The sequence below is a fragment of the Lontra canadensis genome, unplaced genomic scaffold (assembly GCF_010015895.1).
Source record: "Lontra canadensis isolate GAN:19392208 unplaced genomic scaffold, GSC_riverotter_1.0 scaffold29, whole genome shotgun sequence".
NCBI lineage: Eukaryota > Metazoa > Chordata > Mammalia > Carnivora > Mustelidae > Lontra > Lontra canadensis.
In genome coordinates this window covers 2,121,200-2,140,268 of record NW_022631023.1, presented here as the reverse complement: position 1 = coordinate 2,140,268, position 19,069 = coordinate 2,121,200, and the positions used below count along the sequence as shown (strand labels likewise).

Sequence of the window (19,069 nt, the reverse complement as noted above, 5' to 3'; positions counted from 1 at the left end):
TGCCGGCCCACTTGTTCTGAAAGGGGGAGGGGCAGGCCGCGGGGGGCAAGTGGGCTGCGTGGGGCCGCGGGGGGCGGGGCACTCTGACTGACAGCCAGACCAAGCAGCCTCTCCGTCTCATTTCTGTGGGATTTTACTAAGTACGGAAATTGGTACTAATCGGGCATATTAGTCTAAACCTGTAACATGTTCAGATTAGAGGATTTTTTTTCGAAGTACCTGTTGATTTTTTTTAAGTCTGCGTTACCATTTTATCTGATTGCTTAAGGTATGTTCCTGCTGAGCCCACTGAAATCTAGCTTGTTTTTAATGACTCTTCCTTTATACGTGGAATCTAACTTACCAAGTTTTTAACATTTCATCTCCGTCTACAAACATGCCTTCCAGCATTTGGATTTTCATTAATTTGCAAGCTACCTTTAACATGCCTGTACTTTATTTTTTAAAGTAAAGAGCTGGGTCAGATTTTCATACGTACGAATTTGATAACCTCTGTACTGACAGTTGTCTGATTAGCCAGTGTGATTTCCGGCCTTTGGAAACATTGGCGTACTTGGCCCTGTGGCAGCCTGCTGTCTTCTTTATCGTTCGTGGTTAGAAGCACTGTGTTCGTGATAGGATTGTTAGAAGAAGGCAGTAAGCCAAATGAAACTAGATCTTAACTCTTCATATTTGGTACTTATTTGTCAAACTTCTTCTCTTTACGCACACACAGGTGCACAGAGCGTTTGTGCCCACAACGTACTGTGTGGCATGTGTTGTACTTCCTTTGCACCTAATACATTAAAAAATGTCCCCATGACCAATGGATGTGTTTCTCTTCCATTACCATCAATGAGTGTGTGACAGTCCCTAGTGGTGATGCCCTAGCTGTTTACCTCGTCCTCTGCTGGACGGCACGTCACCGCTGAGCATGAACGGTGTCATAGACTTCTTTCGAACTTGGATGTTGTGTGCATCCCTCGTTCCTCCCTTAGATCCATCCCTAAAAGGAAGACTGCTTGGCTGAAGGTTTTGTGCACTTTTCAGGCTTTTGGTGAGTGTTGCCGTCCATGTTGTACCTGACCCGTGAGCTGCCGGTGTGAGCGGCGGTCCCCTGACTGGCGGGGACCGGAACCCTGCGAGTGGCTGCCCTGGGCGCCAGGCCGCCAGTGCACTCTGGGGGGGCCCTTCTCCACACTGGGCGCCCCCCAGTCTGAGCAGCTCTTTTGGGCTCTCCTTTCCGAGTGAACCGTCCAAACTTAATGGGAATTTCTGAAGCATAGTTCTTTTTCGTTATAGAAAGGTCTAGAAACAGTGAAAGTTGAAGGGCACAATAAAGGGCTGGAGAACTTAATCTGTGGTAAGCACCAGTTCACGGGACACAGAGACTGTCTCTGGTTGGGGTTCGTGGCCATTTCCCCCCCTTCCACCGTCTGGTTTCAGGGCAGAATTCTGGGATAAATGCCGATGGTTCACAGCCTTGAGAAGGGCTTAAGGATACAAGGCTGACCTGACAGACTCCAGCAGACCCTGTAGTGAGTAAACGCTTGTTAGTCGTCCGGGGCTATAGCAGTGAGCTGGTGGGATCCCTCTGTTTTCAGGGGAAGAACCAGCACTGTAGGGCGGGATGTCTGGAATTACAGCCGGTTACTGAATTTTAGATCATCTTCTTGGTACTGATTATTCCTGCTGGGTCGTCCAGACTCTGGCGACGCCACATTTTTTTCTGCTGATTTGTAATTCCGGAGACTGAGCCCTTCCCTCAAAGGGCCTGATGCACCAACGAGACTTAGAATCTGCCCATTTGCTCCTTGCTAGTGATTAAGGCGACGCACTCACTGAGGAAAGATACGGAAGCTTATAGCACCAGTATTTTAAAATTATTTATGAGTCCATGTTTAACCATTTTCTCTGTAAATTATTACTATCAAGGATAAAGAGATCTAGCTTTTCCAGTGTGTTAGATGGACACGTTGTTTCTTCCAAATCTATTGGAAATTTGTAACTTTATGCCTTTGATGTTTCCACACCACGGATGGTCTTTCTCCCCCCCCTTTTTAAGCAGCCTCCGTGCCCAACTTGGGGCTCAAACTCACCACCCCGAGCTCGAGTTGCGCGCTCTGCTGACGGAGCTGGCCAGCGCCCTCTTTTTGTAGTGAAATTGTATCCTATCCACATGTTATAGTCTTTAAGCTTCATTTATGAATTCTTTGTGGGCCCTGCCCGTGTGCTCAGGGTCTCGGGTCTGGGGAGAGAGGGACCCACAGAGAGGACGTGTTTGCAGCCTGACGCTTGCTGGTGGGAGTGTGATCACACTGGGGCCCGGGGGCCGAGCTGCAGGGGCCAGGTTCCAGGAGGACGTGTGTCAGCCGAGCTTTGGAGGGATGAGTAGGAACAGGCTAGATGAAGAGAGGAGAGCCCGAGAAGTTGGGTGGGCTCGGCCAGGTACAGCAGGAGCAGAGCGGACAGCGAGGCTGGGTCCGGGCTGTGCTGACCCTCCTGAGCCGTGCCCGTAACTGAGCTCTGTCCTGTCAGCTTCCGGGAGCCAGAGCGGTGTTTGAGGCGGGCAGCCCACGTGCGGTTTGGGGACTGCTGGTGACGTGGTCACCTTGCTCTCCCGGGAGCCCTGGAGGCCGGGTCTGAGACTGATTCGTCCTCCATCCCTCCCGGCCGCCCGTCCTTCTGCGGTGCTGACGGCACGTGGGGCGTTAAGCCAGCTTGTGATGCGGCCTCTTCTGAATCTGGTTCTCACCGCCTGCCTGATGTCTGTCTCCAGCCAGGGGAGGAAGGAAGTGGGGGAGGACGGCGGTTGGCACCGCAGGGAAATAGTAGCAGTTGGGCCACATGCTGTGCTTGGACAGTATTTTCCAGACAGTCCGTTTGTGTCTCCACAGGTGTGTCGTGCTCTCCGACCCCCTGAAGGACTCTTCTCGAACTCAGGAATCCTGGAATGCCTTCCTGACCAAACTCAGGACTTCGCTTCTTATGTCTTTTACCAAAAACCTCGGCAAGTTTGAGGATGACATGAGGACCTTGAGGGAGAAGAGGACGGAGCCAGGCTGGAGCTTCTGCGACTATTTCATGGTCCAGGTGTGTGGCGGAGGGTAGAATGGGACCACGTCCTGTTCCTGCTCCTGTCTTGGTCAGTGAGGCGGGTGTTCAGTGGGAATTCTTACTGGCGTAGTTTTTAAAACCCAAGGGACAGGACACAGTCGCTAAGAGACGTTTCCGTCTGCGGGCTCTCGAGCGGGTTGGAGGTGGTCCCCCCACCCGGGTTCCCCTCGCTGCTGTCAGCTCTCCCGTGGCCCCCGAGCTCGGCATCTGGCCTCCTGTGAGATGGCCGTGGCCTCAGAGTAGTGTGGGTTTTGCTGAGTTGTGGGGCCTTCTGGGGTCTCTACCGTGGAGGTGGCTGAGGCGGAGGAGTGCTGGCAGTGGTGACAGTCCTGAGGACAGCGGTGCCTGCCCCCAGCACGACACCGGCAGTAGGCCGTGACTCCCCAGCAGTATTTATCGCCCCTGTTGTCTTGTTTCATAGTCACGGGTTCCAATAAAGGACAGTCGTAAGCTACATTCTAGGGGACCTTGCTGTCACTGCAAAGGGTGACAGGAACGTTGCTGTTGGGTTTCTTTCTTATTGTTCACCATATTTTGACAGAAGAAAAACCCTGATTTTCGTATTTAAATTCCACCTGTGTGTAAATTACTGAAGAAATAATGCACTTTGAACAAATAAAAGACCCATTTTGATTAGAAATTCTGGTGCTTATCTCTGACTCTGTTGCTTATGTCTTAGTGGTATCTTGGCGACGTGTGCACATAAGGGAGTCGCACCCGTCGGCTACTCACTGTGGGACTGACCCGTTACAGACCTTTCGGATGGCCCCGTCCCTTCACCCTTCAGGCTCATTCAACTTGGTTCCTAAGAGCTACAGACAAGGACAGGGGAATCCAAGCGAACGCAGTGGTTTGGGGTGGGAATCTGAGAAATGGAGATGCACGTGTGTGAGGGTTACACGTGCGTGTGTTTCCTCGCTCTGTCCTCTGACCGGGCCAGGAAAGAATGACTTCTCAGTACTGTAAGCACACAGAGTGCCAGGATCTTGGTTTCTAAACTCCATTCTTTTTTTTTTTTCTTCCTGTTTGAGAGAGACCACACGAGCAGGGTAGGGGGATGGAGGCGGAGGGAGAGAGAGAGACAGACTCCCCACTGAGCAGGGAGCCCGATGCGGGGCTCCATCCCAGGACCCTGGGATTGTGACCTGAGCCGAAGGCAGACACTTAACCTACGGAGCCCTCCAGGCACCTCTAAACCCCATCCTTAATAATGAGTGCCAGGGATCTTTCTAGAAGTGATTGATTCCAGGGCTGAGACGGGGAAAATACAAGATGGACCGGGAATAAAACTCTCTGGAAAGTTAAGGAAGATGGAAGATGGAGGTCCATCAAAAGGATGTTGGCACCACCCAAAGGAGGCTCCTAATGGCCAAGCTGGAACAGTCTGTATAACAAAATAACGATAGAGCTGGATTTTAGCCCATGGAGCACAATTCACATCTGCGAGCCCTCGTACTCGACATGGCTGGTTAGATTAGTAGACGGAGAAGGTTCCCCTCTTGCGCATAGACGCGCGCTAGTTAGCAAGGGCCGTGCCAGCGACAAGAGGGTGCCTGCTCGTGTCCCTGCTGCTCGGGGGCCGTGGACGGTTCCAGGGCTCACGGTGGCCTATTCCTACCTCCCTCGGGGCTGCCCTCTGGGCGTTTGTCACTGCTAACACCGTGGGGTCACGGAATTGAGGTTTCCTGCGTGGAATGAGTGAAGTGTTACTTTCGGTGCTGCTGTTCCTCTGTTGTCATCTTTAAGAGCAGCACATCGTTTCAAAAAATTGATTGACATGTTTGCGTTCTAAAAAAACTTCTGTTTGGGGGACCAGGAAGAACTTGCCTTCGTATTCGAGATGCTGCAGCAGTTTGAGGACGCCCTGGTACAGTACGACGAGCTGGACGCCCTGTTCTCTCAGTATGTCGTCAACTTTGGCGCTGGCGGTGAGTAGCGCGCTGCTGGACGCAGATCCCTTCTAGAAGCCAATCCGCTTTCACGTGGTCTCGAAGCTGCCGTGATTTACTTGGCTAATGATTACATCACTTTCATTGTTTTGTGCAAGGGCTATAGGATATATCCTCACAGCTCGAATAGGAAACGTGGTGAGAACTCAGAACTAGTCGCTTTCACCGTTAGAGGCATTTTAAGCAGGAAGAGCATTTTCGAAGAAGGTGTCGTTCGGGTACAAAGAGTCTTTTGTACTACACGCAGCTGGCTAGCTATGTGTCCGCCTCTGGGCCTCCTTGCTAGTAAGAGTAGGAGTCTCGTGCCTCCGTTGAGGGCTGTCTTTGGAACATGTGAGGCTCACGGCGGAGTTCTAAATGGCACCGTCGTCGTGGGCGTTCATCTTCCTTTTACAACTTCACAGTCTCATCTTAGAAGTACAGAAGTAGCACAGGGAGGCCCTACGCAGAGAAAGAATTCATCATCGTTCGCAGGGTGTTTTGGGTGATGCCTGATTTGATGGACATGGCGTCCTCTCCTGTAGACGTCTGTCTGTAGCTCGCTGTTCGTACGGACAGCCCATCGTGGCGTTGTTCCAACTTAACGGATCAGGGCTTCAGGTGCTTTCGCTCGTAGCTGCCTCGTGTTTCCCGGTGTGGATTCCTTAGGGTTAATCCGGCCACCCCTTGCTGCTGGACGTTCGTGGGTTTCCATTCTGACCGCCACCACCGTGCAGAAAGAGACGTCTTTGTGGGGTGATCTTTCTGAGAGGGCCCTGCTACGGCCTGTGAAGAAAGGAGTGATTTCAGGGAACGGTAGTGTCTGCTAGAAGACCCGTAGGAGGGTGAGGCACTGAGACAGTCAGCGCGGGCTCCGTCTTTGTTTTAGAAATGACAGAAATGAGGACTAACGGCTCCGGTTGGTTTTCTCTCCGGACAGTTTCTAGGAAGTTCAGATTTGCATCTCTTACTTTGCAAAGGCACGAATGTGGGCATAACCAGGGCAAAGTACTTACTAATTAAACTTGAAAAATGTGAGAAGGGGTGAAATTATATTTTGCATCTCCATACTGTACGTGTTTAGATGTCTTACGTGTTTCTTACGTCATATTTTGCATAATTTCTTTGTTCTCTCGGTTTTAACATCTGGGACAAATTAGAATCCAAAGGTAAGCTGGACCCATGTTTGGCAGCTGGATGCTAAGATTGTTTTTGTGTGCTCCTTTAACGGATGCTTAGTGAGAGTCCCGGTTGACCAGGTGCTGTTCTGAATGTAGTAGGTAACAAAACAAGGCCCCTTCCTTCTTGGAGCGTGCGTGGAGGGGACACAGGTGTAGGGAAAAAAGAAAACTTCACGTCCGGTCGTTGTAATGAGTGTAGGCCTCAGAAGGCTTTGCAGGTGCAGGGCAGAGTGTGGTGGAAGGTGCTGGGCGGTCTTAGTGTGGTCTGGGAGGCTCTCTGAGGAGGTGGCATTGACACAGAGGCCTGAGTGAAATGGGAGAGGGAGCCCGGAGAACGCTGGGCGGAGGGCCCGAGGAGGGGCTGCCGGCGGAGGTGCTGCGAGCGCTGGGGCAGGCGCCCCCGAGCGTGGCCTTGAGTGGCTCCGAGTGTAAGTCCCAGTCAGCAAGCGCGCTGTTAGCACTGGAGGTGTTCAGTGGCGTCACTGTGCCAATACCGGGTTGCTTCCTGGTGGCAGTGCAGCGTGAGGGGGCGTGACAGTTGTCTTTTGGAGTGAGAGAAGTAGACTCCATTTTTGCCCTGTGGCTTGAGTGACTCGTTCTCGTGGGCTCTTACACTTACTTTAAGGCCATGTTTGAGTCTGGGGCTGTAAGTTCGAATCGGGGAGCCTCGCTGGAAATTTCTGATGAGCAGGAATGTTCCCCTTCTGCTCCCGCTACTCCTTCTTCCCTGTGCCTGCTGTCCTTTTCTCCAGGAGATGATTTAGTAGCTGACAGGGCTGAGACAGAGAGGGGTGTGAGGCTTCCGCAGGGAGGGAGAAGGGGAAGGGCGAGATAGACCAGCACGCTCCCGTGGACGGACTGCGCTCTGGCACCCAGGCAGAAGCAGCTGGCACAGTGCGCTCCAGCCCAGGCCTGGCGCCTTCTGTCGGAGCCCACTGAGCTCGGGCCCGAGGCCTCCCTGCCCTCCTAGCCCGGCAGTCTGCAGCTCCCCACCTGGTCATGACCCTCTGGGCATGGTACGGCGCCGTGCCTTGTGGCCCAGGTCATGTTGCCTTGCGCCCATCACCAGTTGCCGCGTGCTGGGTGGGAGTACCTGTGGGAACTACCCCGCAGGAGCTCTCACAGCCCCGAGCGGGAATCGCGGGAAGCTGAGGTCATCTGTAGTCCGCGCCTTTCATGCCGTGTGCTTGTCTAGATGGGGCCAACTGGCTGACTTTCTTCTGCGAGCCGGTGAGGAGCTGGAACGGGCTGATCCTCCGGAAGCCCATCGACATGGAGAAGCGCGAGCTGATCCAGAGGCAGGAGGCCACGCTGCTGGACCTGCGCAGCTACCTGTTCTCTCGCCAGTGCACCTTGCTGCTCTTCCTGCAGAGGCCGTGGGAGGTGGCCCAGCGCGCCCTGGAGCTGCTGCACAGCTGCGTGCAGGAGCTCAAGCTCTTGGAGGTGAGTGTCCCCCGCTTGCCCACCTCTCCCCTGTTCAGACGCGGACTCGGGACTCGATGCCTGGGCGCTGAGCTGCTCGCGCTGCAGGAAGGAGCTCTTCTCTGAGTCCCGTTAATCGTAGAGTTACTCTCTCCGCTGATTAATCACGCGAGTGTCATTTCTGCTCTCAGCATGGGGGAGTCCAGACTGGCCCAGGGCAGGACTCTTAGATCAGCTTCTTTGTGGAAGTTTTGGGAGAACTTGGGCTTTATCCGCCAGGAAGACGGCTCCCTGCCGCACACGCAGCCTGAGGCCCTGGAGGCGGACCTTCGCCTGCTTTTGGAGCTGCCTTTTGGCTTTGCACGTGGACACACGGGTGACAGCTGGGCATGCGGGCATTACGAGCACAGAGGTTCGGGGGGGTTCACGACGGGCACGTGTGTGCGCATGTGTGAATGAAACCCACGAATGAGGCTGGACACTGCGACAGTGGCGGAGCGGGGTCTTCAGGGATCAGCCCCTGCCAGGGCTCCTGCGCTCAAGGAGTCAGGCGATCTAGCGAAGTACGGGAACGTCCGTGATGGTCTGCGCTGGGCGGGGCTGGGGGTCTCCCATTAATTGTTCAGTGACCTCTCTGCCAGAGGTCTCGGGGTTCACAGACATCCCCACCTCACCCCACCCCGTTCCCGGTCTGAGTCCATTTTTCCAAAGGGGGTGGCAGGCCTGGAAGTGGTGCAGTGACTCCCCCAGCCACGTGACCAGTCTCAGGGTCGGGCTGCACCCTGGACGGGCTCGCGTTCTCTCCGCCGTGCCCCTGCCGGTGTGCCCGAGAGGTGCAGGTTAGAAGGTGTGAGCACGGCCGTACTCTGTTTGCTGAACCCGGGTGGAGTGGTCTTCCCCAACCAGGTAACCTCCGTGTTCTCTGCCCTGGAGTGCTGAGGGACAGGCTCAGAGCTGAGTTCAGAAGACTCTTAGGAGGTAGAAATGTCGTTTTACCCAAGCGGAGAGAAATTACTTCATTTAATTTCCAAAGGAGAAATGCCTAGCCTAGCTGAGCCGCAAACTTAGGGAAGTAGGAATTTGTGTCCAACTATCTGTCTGGCCAGGATACCTAAGGAAGCAAACGAGGGAAGGATTCTGCACCTCGGAAGGATACTCCGTGGCGCCGTGTCACCGCATAGACCTGGACGATCTGCTTCGGTTACTCCCATCCGGCCGTACAGAGCCGGGGGCCGCGAGGGCAGGGCTGTCTGTGTTCAAAATGTCATCCTAGACATTTTGCGTGGGATTTTGTCATCTTAGCGTGTGGGGGCAGAAGTAGGGTGTCCGGTGGGGTCCCAGGCGGGTCACCGGCAGCACCTTCAGACTAGGCTGGCCCCGGGCGGGTCCATTCGGAGGCACTGTCCTGCAGCCCGGGGCTCGGGTGGTGGCGCAGGGCCTGCCCCTTAGTGCTGGGCCCCGCCCGTCACAACCCGTTAGACTCAGAGTTAGACTTTGTCTGCAATTCTTCCTCTTGCCCCGGGAAGTTGCCTGGTCACAGTGTAGCCGCCAGCTTGCGGACAGGAGAGGAAGCCTTGCCCGGGTGACCGGTGTCGCCACGCAGGACCCCTGACCCTGCAGGGAACCATCTGGGCCCCTGCCACCACCTCCTGCCGCTCTGCCAAGCGTTCTGGAAGCCGGGGGGGGGGGGGGCCTAGGGAGGCTGTGGATGCGTTTCATGCAGCTCCCCGGACCTGCGAGGCCTCTGGGGACCTAGGGGAGGAGTGGGAGGCCTTCTCCAATGCCTGCTCACAGGCGTCCTCGTCCTCCTGTGGATCCCTTGTCACTCTGGCACGTCCAGACGGGGCAGGCAGGCTGCGTGGGGACACGCGTGGTGTTCCACTCATCCGTGGCTGAGCAGCGTACACCGCGGACTCTCCGGGCCGCCTTGGCTTTCTCCTGAGCTGCCTGCCGCCTCTGGCCACACAGGAGTGCGTGGACACGGGTCCTTGCTGCCCCCTCGGCTGGCCGGGGAAGCACGCCCGGAGCGGGTAGAGGGGCTCTTCCTGGGAAAGGCTCCAGGTCAGCGTGTCGGCCCGAGATGCGTGGAGCAGAGCTGAGTTCAGGGTGAGGACACGCTACCCGGTGTTTGCTCTCTCTGGCTCCGTCCTGATGACCAGCTTCTTGTTCCCTGGTCTCCTTGTACTGCCCGCGGCGAGGGGGGTGTGCCCTGTGAGTGTGCCGTCCTCGGTGTCCCTGCCACGGGAGTGCCGTGGACAGCAGCTGGGCCCCAGCCACGCGCCGGGCCTGGTGAGGTTCCCGGGGCACGAGCTGCCGACCTGCTCTGTGACCCGACTCCGCCTGTCCCACGGCTGAGCCTGCACGGTCCTTGCCGAACGCTCGCTCTCGCGTGTGGTCGGCACCCAGCGTCAGTGCTGTTCCCTCGCGGCCCTTTGCTGGGAGCTGCTTCCTGGCCCCTCTGCTGTCCCAGTAGCGGGACTCATCTGGTCGTCAGGTGTCCTTGTAGGGACAGGTTTTAGGAAGACAGTCTGGCATGGAGGGTGGGCTCTGGAGCCAGATGGTCTGTGCTGAGACCCTCCCCCCCCCCCGCCCCCCCGCCAGGGCCCATGACTCGTTCACTTGCCCCTTCGAGCCCCCCTTTCCATCCGCGAGACAGAGGCAAACTGGCTGCCGTGTGGGTGCGGAGCGTGTCCGGGGAGCCGATTCGCACGCTGCCTCCCGCACGTCACCCCTCGTGCCAGTCAGGTCCTCACGTGGCCTTCCCTGTTGACGTCTTCTCGACTGTTTCTTTCTGAGGACAGGGAGTCCGTGCGAACGTGTGTGTCAGCGTTGTCGTCAGACTGCGGAGGCTGCATGGGACTTTGGGAAAAAATCATTCTCTCCGCTCTCTCATCTCAGGTTCTTTCTGGGGGAGCGTTGTTTTATCTTCAGCTGGGAGTTACCTGGAAAAGTGTGTTCTCAGAGTTTCTTCTAAATATTTTGTGGAAACATTCAAAATTCAGCAGACCCCAGACTATTTACATGTTTTACACCTTTAGCTTTACTCGAAAAAACAGACGCATTTTGTGGTGATGGGGCAGCTTTTTGGTGGCTGTTTTTCAGAGTTATATCGGAGGTGTGGAGCTGTGGCTTCTGACACAGGCCTGAGGGGGCTTGGCGTGGTGCCGTCGCGGGCGGGGGAGAGCTGTGTGGACGGGGAGGCTGGGGGCTCCGGCAGCTGGGGCCGTGTGTACTTCTCGTAGGGTTCAGCTTCCTCGGTTGACCTTTCAAGCCCAAAGCCTTTCGTGCACTTCTAAATGTGACGTTTCTTTAGCAGAAAAGGCTGTGTACGTTTGCTCTTGTGGCTTGTAAGACACGCACTGGTAACCTGGTTGACTCGTCCATTGGTTTCAAGTCTCTTCTTTGAGAGGAGGCCACGTGGCGGCGGGGGCCAGGGAAGCACGCGCCGCCTCTGTAGTGGGACCCGGAGTCCTGGCCAGGTGTGCCAGGGAAGAGCCTCGGGCCAGCTGCCCCGATTCTGGAAATCGTACCTGCCGGCCGCGTGCTGCCGCTAGGGATAGGGACGGACACCCACGGAGCGTCGCAGCTCTGTGTGAGCTCGGATGATGCTCAGAGTGTTTCTTTTATTCTACAATGTTAAAAACAAAACAAAACAAAAACCGCCCTCCATTTACCGAACACTGAGTATGTTGTCTCTGAATTTGGAAGGTAGAACGCTGCTTCCCACCGCGGGAGGTGAGCGGTGCTGGGCCTCTGTCTGCAGAAGACGTGCGCTTGTTGGGTCAGTCCCGTCTGCAGCATCTGGGTCCCCCCCGCACCGGTGCGGGTTCTCACCCGTCCGTCGACACGCGCGGTGTTCATACACATGGAGTTGCGCAAGGACACACGAGTTTTTAAAGCTTTTAGTATACACGTTGTCGCTTTTCCTTCCAGAACGGTTTTCCTATTTTTCATTTACACCAGAAGTGCTTGTTTTCCTGCATCTTCAGAAAAAAAGTAATAATGTGCATGTGTTCTCATCTTTACCAAATTGTAAGTGAGAACGTGAGGAAGATATTTTCCAGAAGGCCGTTCTTTATTTGTTACGACAATTTTCCAAATGATATTTTAAAACGTGTGTCTCTGTCCATACTGATTTGTCTCTTGTCGGCTTCGGCTCCCAGACGGGGTAGGCCAAGAAGGACCAGGGTCCCAGAAGAGCCACCTGCTCCAGAGACTGGCCAGAGCCAGGCACAGGAGGCCATCATGGCCAGTCCACTAGTTTCTGAGCAGGGGCTGCATGTGGTAGAAGCTTCCAGATTAACCTGGATGAGATAGGAAAGGGGTGCCCTCCTGGCTGGCCGCTCAGATCTGTGTTCTGAGGCTCAGGCAGCGGAGGACAGAAGCCAAGGCGTTGCTGAGGAGCGTGGCTCCAGGTCCCTGAGTGCTTGCTGTGTTCCAGAAACTCTTCGGGGGTCGTTGCGTGACCCCGAGCCGCGAGGACCTGGTGTGGGATAGCAGCAGGGATGGACAGGAGGACAGGTCGGTGCCGGAGCTGTTGCTGAGGAAGAACTGGTGAGGGTCGGTGGCTGTGAGGACAGAAGAAGGACTGGCAAGTGTCACTTGTTCAGGGGCCGGTCGGTGGCCTGCAGGGCACTGGGGTAAACATGGGCGAGGGGCACGGCACGCGGACGGGGAAGAAGCAGGTCGCTCCTGACACAGGAAAGCCACAGTCCAGTGCACTGAGCCAGCTGTGCAGACAGGGTCAGGGCAGTGTCACCAGGGCGTCCGAGAAGAATGTTCCGATACAGGAGCATCGGGGACGCAGAGGTCCCTCCCTGCGCGGGAGCTTCAGCTCGGCTCAGCGATCGTTTTTGTGGCACCTCCTCTGCGCTGGGGAAGGTTTCCAGAGGCGGCCTTGGAGGAGCGGAGTTCCAGTCTTCCGTCCGGCAGTGCTTCCGGGGCACCCGGGTCGTGCCAAGCAAGTTTTCATTCCCGGCGCTCGTTTCCAGCAGCGCGAGAGACACCACCCCCCGACCCGGCGGGCTCACGTTTTACTGCAGTGAGCAGGCCGCGTGAGAACTCGCCAGGTCGCCGTGGCTTGCGGTGGCGAATGCGAGAGCGTGTTGAGGGCAGAGGTAGTTCCGCGAAGGCGCCGTGAGGGCGCTCAGTCTCGCTGGCCCTCGGGGCGAGGCAGGGCTTGCCGGCCAGGCTGCAGAGCTGTCCGAGGCTGGAATTTGAAGAGACCTGGAAGTGTTTGTATGGTGCCCTGAGGCCTGGGCTGTTCCATGGTCCGGGAAGGAGTCGTCGTTGGGTTGGAGGCCGGGGTGCCATGAAACGTGTAGGAACTGGTGGGGCAGAGGGGGGCGGAGGCGGGAGCAGCGCCAGGGGCCGAGGTCCTCGTCCACCCGGGAGGACCGTGTTCAGAACTAGGGCAGCTGGGGAACATTTTAACTGAATGGATTCGAGAACAGTTTACTCAGCGAGTCTTCTGGATGTCTCGATCTCATACCAGACACAATTCTAGGAGGGGTTTTGAACCAAACATGAAAGATAAGACAAAGAAGCTTCTAGAAGAGGATATGGGAGACTGTCTCCGTGACCTGGAAGTTAGCAGATGTTTCTGACAGGACTAAAAGGCACTGTCCGTAAAGGAAGCGAGAGATGGGCTAGACTGCACTGGCATCAGACCTTGTCTTCGTGGGCAGGTGGCATCGCGTGAGCGAGGCCCCAGCTGGGACGGGCACTGGCGGGATGCATAGGCGGAGGGGCTCTTCCCAGAATGTGTGAAGATCTCCTGCAAAACAGTGAAAGGACACTGACAGATCAGTAGAAAAATCGGCAGAAGCAGCTACCCCGATGGCCAGAAGGCACGTGGAAGGGCGCCGAATGCCTTCATCCTGGCGCGGTCTAGACTGGGTCTGCGGACAAGGCCGGCGCACATCCCGGGACACCTGCAGTGGCAGGCCCGGCTGGCCTCAGCGAGCAGGTGGGAAAGGAGCCCACGCATGGCTGAGGGTGGGGAGCGGGTGCCTGCACCGAGCCCCATGAACACGCACCCCGTGACCCCGCCGTCCCACCTAGGCATACGCAGACGCGCTATGCACGCGCCAAGAGACGAGCGCAGATGTGCTCGTGGCCGTGTTATTCTTAATTGTTGGCAATGAAATCCCCTGAACGTCCGTCGCATGCGTGGGTGCAATCTCATGATCCGTTTGGACAGCAGACTGGCAGGCAGCCGTGGGAATGACGGACGTGTAGGGGGCCGGTCTCTCAGACATAAGAGTGAGAGAAGTCAGACACGCAAGGATGCACACGTTTGCAATGGTTCACAGTGTTCAAAGCTGTCTGTTGTCGGGTGTCTGGCCAGGGATGGGGTTATGAAGGGGGTGACGACTGGCAGAGCTGGATGTGGAGTGGGGGGCGGGGGCTGGAGGTGGGGGGAAGGGGCCCCTGTACCTGTGAGTCTCCAGCGGGGGTGGGCATGTGGGGGTTCCTCATGATGCTGTGTTTCTCAGTGTTCAGTCTTGCAAAAAACGAAGCTTTAACAAAAGAAAGAATAAAAAGAAGGTCTTTAATTGTAGGCTTAGAAAATGGTAAAACAGCTCTTGGGGTTACCGATAATACAGTCTCAGACAAAATGAAGAAGATACATCGGTATCTGCATTTTCCAAAGTTTGCTTTAGGGACACCTGGGTGGCTCAGTGGGTTAAGCCTCTGCCTTCAGCTCAGGTCATGATCCCAGGGTCCTGGGATCGAGCCCTGCATCGGGCTCCCTGCTCAGCAGGAGGCCTGCTTCTCCCTCTCCCACTCCCCCTGCTTGTGTTCCCTCTCTCGCTGTGTCTCTCTCTGTCAAACACATAAAATCTTTGAAAAAGAAGAGAAGTTTGCTTTATAACGCTTCACCTTCACAAAAGACCTACTTTCATACCCGTTCTCACAAACCAGAAGAAATCCAAAGAGGATTTCCCTCTTGTTTCCCTCCCTAGGCCAGTGTCTCTCAGCAGAAGCTTTGGTGGCGTGTGGTGGCCAGCGGGGGAGGCTGCGGATGGGCCCAAGTGGCACTGGGGGAGCCTGAGCCCGGCCAGGGAGCTGTCAGCATCGGGGTGCCTGGGGATCCCCCGGGGGACCGGAACCAGCAGTCACTGGGGTATCTCCAGTCACAAGGTGCCCCTCTGTCCTCGTCCCACAGCCCCTGCCCACCACATCCTTTCCCGTCGCGCGGCCGCCTGTGGCATGGAAGTTGGTCCATGGTGGTTGTGCGTTCTCGGCCCCTCGCACAGCTGCTGCTGCCGCCGCCGCCGCCGCTTTCCCTGCACCGTTTGCCAGGGCTCACCAAGGTGGCACCTGCGTTTTGCAGAAAGGGAAGTGTCTAGTCCACGGTGTTCCCCAGAGGAGGGCCTCCTGTCATGGCGTGGGCCTCCCTGGAGCCTGCGCGTGTCGGGATGTGCCCTCCGGACCTGCTCTCGGGACCTGCTCTCCAGTTCTCTGCTGCTACCCCTTCTCCCTGCTCTGGGACAGTGGCCCACACATGCTCGGATCCCAGAAACCTGCCAGCCTGCACCGGGCCCCTCCATGTCCACTACCCCATGGCCCCTCCCCGTGCTCCCCCTGCAGTCCTTCCCCCTGCTCCCGGCTGTGGCCCCTCTCAGTGCCCCCGTCGGCCCCTCTCTGCGGCTGCTCCCTGCTCTGGCTGCGGGTCTTCCCTTTGTGTCTTTGGGATCATCTGAGTCTGAAGCCCCGTGTGTAGCCTCCGTGCGTTCCCTGTACTCTGGCCGGCCGATAACGAGTGTGCGCCCGAGGAGACGCTTCTGCAGAACAGGCACCTGTGATGAGTGTCTTGTGAGGTGTTGGCCCCCAGAATGGGCGGTACCCGGGAGCCAAGAGGGCCCGCCCTGCTGTGACTGGGGAGGGAGGGACGTGCTCTGTCCTCGTCCCCAGGCTGCATCCTGCCAAGTAGCTCCTCTCTGCACCCCTGGCGTGTGGCCCACTGTCTGGGCCGGAGGGGCTTCTGATGGTGTAAATGGTTTCTAGGCCCATTTTTCTTCTGGAAGGATCTAAGTCGTCTATCTCATTTTGCAGAGCCGGGGCATTTTGGCTTTTAGGGAATGTAGACACTCCGGTTCCTTCCATTTGGTTGTGGGTCCTTGTGTTTGTGTGCTCAGTGCTCAGGGTGTGTCAGAGGAGTCTTTCGTCAGCACTGGGCAGCATCCTTTGTCAGGTGACCCGGTTCTGGAGTCCTGACTGGGGTACTGGCTGTAAGGTCCCTCGTGGGGCTCGTCCTGCCAGGAAAGCCGTCAGGCCCGCCGACGGGGGGGGCACGTTCCTGTTTCAGACACGCTTTACTGCGGGGAAAAGTGCGTCTTCGAATCAGACGTGGACAGTAGGCGCTTTGTGTATTTGCAGTAACACAGCGTTTCCCTTGCTAGTTTTGTACTGGGAGGGCTTGGATCCGTGCGGCGGGGAGGGTAGCGTGATGGACTTCGGGGTCCGCCACCCGCTGTGCAGCAGCTGCCACCCTGTGTGACGTTCTCTTCTTTATCAGTGTCCCTCTGTGTGGTCCCTCTCTACGGGTTATTTTCAGGCAGATCTGAGCCCTCATGTTTATGATTGAGGGTAATGGTTCAGAGTGTGTGTCTGGCCAAAGGAGCCCGTTTTTTAGACACAATCACACCTGAAAACTGAACGGATTAGATGATGCGTGTCACCTGATAGCAGTCTCGGGCTCCGGGCTCACGGGTTGAGTGTGGTCCTCCCTAAATGGGCCCAGTGCCGTCCTGAGGTGCCGGCTTCTGCCCTTCAGACCTAGAGTCCGAGGTGATGGTCAGCGCGCTCTGCAGCCGCCTTTTCTCAAGCTTTTCAGAACATCCTACTGGAAGTCACGTCCCTCCCAAGGCTCTCATTATCATTGGGAACATAAAGCCCAAAACCGTGATTGAACGTGGATCGCCCCTTTCCTCTCCGGAGGCGAACCGACGCCGTCACGGTCATGTGCTCTGTTCGTTCCCGTAGCCGCCCAGACGGCCGCACTGGGCCCGGTCGGTGCTGGGAGGGGCTCGCCCGGGCGCGGGGCCGGGGCACGGGGCGGGGGTGTCTCCCTCCGGCTCTGTCTTCAGCCCGTGCTGGACCTTCCAGGTGTCCGTCCCGCCCGGCGCTCTGGACTGCTGGGTGTTCCTCAGCTGCCTGGAGGTGCTGCAGAGGATCGAAGGCTGCTGCGACCGCGCGCAGATCGACTCGAACGTCGCCCACACGGTGGGCCTGTGGAGCTACGCCACCGAAAAGGTGACCGCGCGGACGCAGGCGTGCGTGTTGTTCTGGGCTGTGCCCCCGGGCGGGTGGCCGGAGGACGCTGTCTGGAGGAGTGTGGTTCTCTGAGTCGTCACACGGGCCGTGCAGTCACTTCTGGGCGGTCTCGTAGTCGGGAGGCACAGGATGGCTCCCTGCCAGTGTCACTCTCCAGCGGGCACCCAGCACCTGCCCCGTTTGTGCCGAAGACGTTCTGCACCAGGAATTGGGGCGGGAGTTGGTGGGGGGGGGGGCAGAGAAGGGGGACGTGGGAAGCGTCATGTAGAAATGAAAGTGGCTTCTGCCTGAGTGACAGACGGTCACCCGGTGTGTGCAGCAGATGGCCCGCTGGTGTCAGGTCGTGGGGTGCAGACGGGGCAGGGGGCCTCGAAAGCCTGGGACTGTGCAGGCAGGTGAGCGGCGTAAGCTGAGACCAGCAGCCCCTGGTCACTTGGAATTGCTGTGCGGGCCGTGTGAGGGTGAAATGGTCCCCGTGAGATGTGTGTTTGTGTGTAGGTGAGAATTATTCGGATCGGAAGCCTAGGTTTCTTCTAGAGTTTAGTTGGATTTTTACTTTTATATTCAGATTCAAAAACTCTCTGCTGACCGCTGTTGCCAGTTACTTGAAATTGTGGGTTTATCTCCACAGCTAAAGTCCTTGGGCTACCTGTGTGGCCTTGTGTCAGAGGAAGGCCCTAACTCAGAGGACCTCAACAGGATTGTTGATCTTTTGGCAGGTTTGGGAGCTGAGCGACCCGAAACAGGTACGTTCTGATGTGTGTCTGTGCAGTGCAAGAGAGGAGAGGAATGAGAGTGTCAGTTGTATCGGGCTCATTTAATTCAAGTTCTAACCATGAAATCGCCCCCCCGCTTTGGGGAATTACAGTCGTTAGCTGACCACATGAATATGTAAGATGTTATTTACCTTTTACTAAAGTAAAGAAATGTTAGACATAGTTTAAGAAATTGGAAGGGTTTTTAAAAAATTCTGAGTTTGTCACAGGCTTACACAAGCCCGTCATGACTTTCTGCGGCCTGTGTGCCGTTAAGGCGCACCTGTGTCCCTCTGAATCCCAGAGGATCTAGTTTCAGAGCCGCATGGTCGGACAAATCCTTTTACCCCATAAGCTACTCATTAGTCAGAGAGCCCAGTGGAAGGAGCCTTGCCGATTCTCACAGGTGTAAACCGAGCGATAGGAGTGAGATGTAGGCAGAGCCTTGCTGCGGCCCCGAGCACTGGGGGGACGTGTGACGCTCACATTGCCGGGCTCCAGCCTGAGACACGTGCGATTGTTGCGGAAGCGATGGAATTACGAGCTCTAGTCCTCCCCGAGAATGAAATACCACACGCAGGGTTTAGAGTCTGTCGTGGCTGTCCTCCTCGGCCAAGCACAGAGGTAGTGACGTGGGTCCAGGTGCGTGGCTGTTGGTGGCTTCCCCAGGCAGCAGGCAAACCCCCGAGCTGTGGCATTAGAGGGTGAATGTGAACTCGTGACCTCACACAGAGGTTGAGTAGACTCTTTCTTCTTTTTGTTCAAGCCAACACAGCTCAGAGTCCTTACAAGAAACTCAAAGAAGCGTTGTCATCGGTAGAAGCTTTTGAAAAGCACTACTTAGTAAGTATTATGGACGGTGCCTGTCTACCCGGCACAACGCGGCCTCTCGAAGACTCCGCTGTGATGTGGCCTTGGGCTAGGGAACGGGATGGTATTGGGGACCACCTCCTACTGGCCTTTATGTTTCTCTGAGGTGCCCAAGGGACCCGCAGGTGACACCGGGATATTTGTTGTTCGTGAAGCGTTTGTCAGTATCCTGGTGCCATAAGTAGGCCTAAGAGCATCTTTGGATACCTATAATTTTGTTCCAAGTGGCAGTGCTCGCTCAGTAGAATAGGAATTGTAAGGAATGGCAATGAATGGGTTTCTATGTACAAAAAAAATGCTTCAGACTCGAACCGAGGTGTTGTGCTTGATTTTTAAAAGATTTCAATTCGGAGAGCCCGTGGGAAGCACAGTGGGGCAGGAGCTGGGGGGGGGGGAGGCTGGCCGCACTCCTGACGCAGGGGGTGTCTGGGAGCCGTTGAGAGAGCATTTTTGTCCCTGTTACCCAAAACGTGAGAAAAATCGTAAAAATGTTGCCCACGTTCGGAAAGTACCTCGAGAAGTTAAATATTCTCTG

At 56.3% G+C, this 19,069-nt stretch overlaps 1 protein-coding gene across 2 annotated transcripts in view; it reads left to right on the top strand.

The window, feature by feature from the left end:
• Window positions 1–19,069, top strand: part of TRAPPC10 (trafficking protein particle complex 10) — a 76,824-nt gene that overhangs the window by 34,638 nt on the left and 23,117 nt on the right. For both annotated transcript variants that reach the window (XM_032865210.1, XM_032865212.1), the window contains exons 5-10: window positions 2,877–3,072; window positions 4,913–5,024; window positions 7,401–7,648; window positions 16,742–16,888; window positions 17,541–17,655; window positions 18,431–18,507. In XM_032865210.1, coding sequence (XP_032721101.1) covers window positions 2,877–3,072; window positions 4,913–5,024; window positions 7,401–7,648; window positions 16,742–16,888; window positions 17,541–17,655; window positions 18,431–18,507 — 895 coding nt within the window. The remainder of the gene's footprint in view (window positions 1–2,876; window positions 3,073–4,912; window positions 5,025–7,400; window positions 7,649–16,741; window positions 16,889–17,540; window positions 17,656–18,430; window positions 18,508–19,069) is intronic.